The 5,938-nt window shown below is 37.8% G+C and overlaps 1 protein-coding gene across 1 annotated transcript in view; it reads right to left on the bottom strand.

Moving 5' to 3' along the window:
• CENPJ (centromere protein J) overlaps positions 1 to 5,938 on the bottom strand; it is a 51,778-nt gene that overhangs the window by 41,463 nt on the left and 4,377 nt on the right. The window contains exons 3-6 of the mRNA XM_012641672.1: positions 4,629 to 4,895; positions 2,583 to 2,694; positions 1,584 to 1,686; positions 3 to 1,454 (exon numbers count right to left, since the gene is read on the bottom strand). Coding sequence (XP_012497126.1) covers positions 3 to 1,454; positions 1,584 to 1,686; positions 2,583 to 2,694; positions 4,629 to 4,895 — 1,934 coding nt within the window. The remainder of the gene's footprint in view (positions 1 to 2; positions 1,455 to 1,583; positions 1,687 to 2,582; positions 2,695 to 4,628; positions 4,896 to 5,938) is intronic.

Genomic DNA, 5,938 nt, shown 5'->3' with positions numbered 1-5,938 from the left:
ACTTTCCTTTTCACTGTTCTGTCCAGGACACACATTTCACTCTTATTAGGGCAGCGTGTCTCGGGCATCCCATGAATGCCTTCATCCTTAATAACATCATGTTGACATGAGTTCTCTTCGAGGTCGGTCCAAGTTCTTTCATCATCGAAGTCGATTTTACTCATACTTAGAGATGAGGATCTTCTTGAGGACTCAGACACTTCATGTTTTATGCTTTCTATTATGATAGACTCATCACTACTATCATCTTTATCAGACAAATCCAGATCAACGTCTCTTCTTTTATCTTGTTGAGTCCTGGTGTCCCTAAAAGGCCCCCTGCCATCGCAGACTTGTGGACTATCCTCTCTGCTGCTGAAACCCCTTTCTCTGTCCTCAGTCAATGGTTTTATGGTAACATCAAGCTGCTCCTCAGAGTCAGAGCTACTGTCACTGTTTGTAACACCTTCATCATCGCTTGCATTCCATCGAGTCTGATTTTCAGCAGTGCTCTTTTGGAAGGCTTTCTTACTGACTTCGCAAGACGGTTCCCTCAATGTGTCAGGTGAGGACACTGAGCCAAGCTGTATGCGGGTGACCTCACACTCACTCTTACTCTCACGTGCAGTGTGGTCCAGCTCCTCACTGCGGTTACACTGAATTATGGGATCTGCCGGATTTGTCTTCTGCTGCACAGCTTTGACAGGGGTGGAAGACATTCGGCGACCTCTGCAGATCTGCTGATCCCTTTCTAAGATTTTCAGCACAAATGAGGAATTACTAGAAAATGATATTTCATCAGCAGCTTTTTCTAAAAACAAAAATTCATCTAATTCCAAATTTTCCTTTTCTTTTTCTCGTTCCCAATTCTCTAACTTTTTCTGAAGAGAAACGTCAAGAGAAGATTCCACCTCTTTCATGGTCTCACTTATCGATCTCTTAGAAGCCACACAGCTGACAGGCCCTGTCGAAAGAGGAAGCCTGTCTTTACTTTGTGTCTTATTCCACACTTTGCAACCAGTATCACAAGGTTTTGTACACTCAGGTACATTTTCTTTATCATTAGATTCAACTTTGTTTTCTAATTTGATCCGGTCTCTAAACTGTCCATCACATTTCTTCGAGGTCTGTATTTTCAATCCTGATGGAGAGAAATTTTTCCTATTATTACTCTTAAGCACTTTTGGCTTCTGACTGAGGGTGACAGAACCACTCTTGGTTCTAGATTTATTGTCCTTTTTAACAGTAGGGTGCTCTGCACACAGTTCTTTATTTATAAGAGCAGTTTTCCGCTGGAATTGTCTGTCTATTTTCAACAGAGGTTGGGCCTCTGAAGTGCTCTGGCTAGTCACTAGTTTGCTCTCTTTTCCTTTTTGAAACTTAGATTTAGCATTAGTAAATCTAGCTAAACCTTCTCCTCGTTTTAAGAATGGTTGTTTTGGTTTTGCTTTGATTAGCAATGGTCCTTCAGCATCCTAAAATAAAAGGACAATATTTGAATTAATTCTGGTATACCCCGTAATCTCAAAGCTATTTTTAAAGCAAATTACAAATAAATCTCTAAAGCCTTAGAATTATCGAATCAAAATAGTGCAAATGCTAACCCTTAGCTGTTTTTGTTTCAGTTCTTGTTCTTCCAACCGAATTTGTTCTTCTAAGAAGTCTTCGAATGTCTGTTTCCGTTCTCTGATAGCAGCTTTGATAGGCCTAATCATAAAAACAATTATTTAACCTGCAAATCATAATGTGTGAATAGTTTACACTTAGTGTACCTGATATAGACACCCTTGACAATACTGAGAACTAACCTTTCACAAAGTCAGGGACTCCCTTTGAGAATCTAACGAAAGCTACAATCCCCTCCATGCTCGAAATACAGAAATATACAACACTCTGCACGTGAATGAGGGGTCCTCAAGAACCCTTCTGAAGTCCATCTACTAACTGTAGATTAATTTTTGGAGTAACATACTTATTATGTAACTTTAAAATATATTTCAAAACTAGTTCATTAAGTATGCATGCATTTTTTAAATTAAGAAAGGTCCTTACAATGGAAGTAGAGCAACTATCAGAAATGTCATTTTGTCCATACCATAACATACATTAAAATATTTCAAAGGTATAATAAAATAACAACCTATTTAAAAGATGAAATACTTTATTTTTGCCATAACATTTTTTAATTCCATAACTAAACTATTCAATTATAATTTATAAATGACACCAAATGTGAGACTCCAATACTTAATTTTTCTCTTCTACAAAATAGGATTCGACTATTTGAGAGATTAATTTTACACAGATGTTTTTCTTAAATGAAAAAAGTTTACTCAATTCTTCCAATGCAATGTCAAAGCTACTTTGATGTTCCTCCTAATCTTTCTTTTGTCAACAGTATCTGATAAGTTGTACCTTCAACCTTATACTTAAAAGCATATTCAAGAGATTGACTAGTGACAACATGGTACATTAAAAAAAAGCATATTCAAGCAAAAACAAAAAAAAGCATGGATCTTTCAAACAAAGAAAGTACTCAATAATAAAGACCAGCTATTATATTAAACTGTCACAGTTCTTATTCCTTTCAAGATGAACAATACCTTTCTTCAATATTAGCCACTTCTGAGGAATCACCAATTTTTTTTAAGTTCATATCATTCCCTTCCTGAATTTGTTCTGTCATTTTCTCCCAACATGATAAAATGCCTTCTCCTAGGATAAAAATGAGGAAGAATTTAGTTTAAAAAAAACAGATTAAAGTGTTAAAACATGAGAATTTTACAAGTTACTATGCTAAAAAGAATTTTAATTAAAAGTAAAGTATGCCAAAGATTTGAGAACACTCAAGGATTTCTTTAACATGATACAGAGAAACTACCAAACCCAATTAAGACACTTGACATTCTTCAAAAGTTAGTGCAATGAAAAAAAAGTGTGGGCTCTTCTAGTGTAAAAGGGATTAAAGAGGTAACCAAGCATAATGCATGAATCTGACTTGATCTGCATGAACTTGATTGGATTCTGGTTTTTTATAAAACATCTTTAAAAACCATTTTTGGAATAATAGGGGGAATTCCCAAATGGACTTGAATACTAAGTAATTATTGTTAATTTCCTCAGGTATGACAATGGCACTGTGTATATATAGATGAATGCCCTAATTTTTACTTGATGCATACTGAAATAATTGGAATGAAGTAACATGATGCCTACATGTTACTTTCTGTGAAATGGTTTACCAAATTACACACATATAGATATACAGGTACAGATATGGATATAAATACAGATAAACACACATACATATATTGAAAAAGTAAACAGGGGACAATATTAACTGCTGAATTTAGGAAGTGGGTATATTAGAAATCATTGCAGTGGTCGTTCAACTTTTCTGGATATTTGAAGTTTTCCAAAATAAAAAGTTAAGGAAGTATATCGTATAAAAAAAAGAAAAAGACATTTGAGCTTTCCATACCAAGGAATAAACTCTAAATTGGGAATAGGGCATTATGCACAAAGGTGCCCAATCCTAAATAGTAAGTATAGAAACCTTTTGTTATACTATTTGTATTTTCCTATAATTTAACTCAAAGGAGCACACTCATGAAAACGCCATTAAAATTAAAAATTAAATTTTAAAATACTGGAAACAATTTTGTCCTACTACGAAGAACATAAAACACTAATATTTCATGGCTAGCATAATAATCACAACCACTAAAATTATGGTTATGAAGACTACAGAACATGCTAATAAGAATTTTTCATGTTGAGTAGGAAAAGGACACAATATTATTATACAAAATTTTACGATTACAACAATGTAAAAAAAAGGGGGGGCGGTTTGGAGGAATGAGGCAGGAACAGGACTTAAAAAATAGACTAGAAAAAAATACCCCGAAAATGCCCAGTGAGCTCCATGAGTTCATAGCATCAAACACTGGGCACCAGTTCTCTGGCAGGGATATGCTGGGTGCTAAGAATACAGAAGGGCAGTGAAGACAACCCGAGTGTCTGGGTTAGAGGGGATTTCTTTTATGAGCAATTAACTCCCATCCCAATCTATTTCTCACATTTCACATCTCCCACCAGGTCCCCCACCACGAGCACACACATTTTTAAATTAACCCCAAGCTATTTCTAAACTCTCAAAGAAAAATGGTACATCTAGAAGTCGCTGCATCCCTTTCTAAAGACCCCATGCTACCATACAAAGTTTGAAGTTAACATGAGCATGGCAATTGTTCTCAGAAAGTCAAATCCTAGTCCAGTTCTGGGTCCAAGCCAAACTCAGCAGCTGTGTGGCATGTGGGACCTTACAATTAAAGCTATAGGAGACAGGAAAAAAACAAAATGCAGAAAGAACGAGGCACAGTGGTGAGCACCTATAGTCCCAGCTACTTGGGAAGCTGAAGCAGGAGGACTGCTTCAATGCAGGAGTTCAAGTCCAGCCTGGGCAACATACCAAGACCCTGTCTCCAAGAAAATACAAAAAACACAAAAAAACAAAACCAAAAAAACCCCACAAAAACCAATACAAAATATCATAAAATAAAGAACACGCAGAAAGGCCTTCTCTTGTCTTACGACAACATGGTAACACGGTTAGTCAAGTACAGAAGAAAGAAACATAAGTAATTCACCTGAAGGATGGTTATGGTTTTCTTCCTTCAAATCATTTTTTTTCACAAGTGCTTCTTGATACTGTGGACTTTTTGAAGTTAAGACAAAATCTTGGTGAGTAGTTATACAGAAATTGTTTTGTTCATTGGATAAAATGTTGGAAGAGTGTGTTTTTTCTTGGGTTTGATTCGGGAAGACATACGTTGGAGAGAAGGGTGTGGCTCGCTCTACCATCCCTGAATTTCCTGGAGATCTGTGCTTCTGATCATCAGGCGGTAAAGTTAAACCTTGCAATTAAGAAAACCAACAAAGCTGATGACATCCTTCCACATTTTCTCTTCTCTGCCCATTAGTGACCCCATCCCACAAAGTCTTCCCCACAATGATAAAAGTATTTTTTTTTCTCCTTATTAGGAAAGCGCGTTTAACAAAATCATGAAACTTTCAAATTCCAAAGTGAACTTCATATAATTTTAAGTAAGAGTATATTGAGACTAGACTTTCTGTGCAGACAGCACGAGCACAGCAGAGCTGCAGCACCACCTAACTCCAGAAGGCCATTCCTGTTCCCTCCGTGAGAACACGCGGGTGTCAACTCTGCAGCCCTGTGACTGGCGCATTGGACACAGAGCACCGATGCAGATTATGCTGCGAATGCTCTGAGTGGTTCCCTAATAACCAATAACTGCCCTTTACACTTCATCAGGTGGTGGAATTATGGGTGACTTTTCCTTTTTGCATTTTTCTTTAGTTTCTAAGTTTTCTGTATTACTTTCGGTTTCTTAAGTCTCTGCTTTTGAAATAATGCAATAAACAGAGAAGGTGCTCCTTCTCTGCATCTCGAAATCACACTTCTTAGAGGGCAGCTGTTCCGCCCGGGAGCCCTGCTGCTAGCCCTCAGCTTTCCCGGGTTGTCTAGTCTAAATTTCGAAGTGAAGACACAGTGGGAAGTGATTTATACAACAGCCACTGCCACCTGTCACTCATCTACCTCACCCCAGCCCAAAAATAAAAGGGGAAAATCAGGCAGGGCCTCAATGAACATCGGCTTCAACCTCTTGTCCTTCACAGCAACACCTTCCCCGCGTAAACATTTTTGACCAACAGTCACCCCACTTCAGCCTGCAGAGGTCTCTGATGAAGCACCGTTCTCCAAGTGTGGTCTGTATGCTGTTGCAGGTCTCCAAGCCTTTTTCAGGGCATCCACCAGGTCAAAATTATTTTCACAGAACATGCACTGCTGGTGCCAAAGGAAAATGGAAAACTGCTGGAGCCTTTGCTCAAAGCTAGACAGCAGCGCCCGAGTCCTAGCGGTCACCGTATTTGTCAC

Source organism: Propithecus coquereli, unplaced genomic scaffold, assembly GCF_000956105.1.
Source record: "Propithecus coquereli isolate 6110/MARCELLA unplaced genomic scaffold, Pcoq_1.0 Scaffold168, whole genome shotgun sequence".
Classification (NCBI taxonomy): Eukaryota; Metazoa; Chordata; class Mammalia; order Primates; family Indriidae; genus Propithecus; species Propithecus coquereli.
This window is presented reverse-complemented; position numbering and strand designations above follow the sequence as displayed.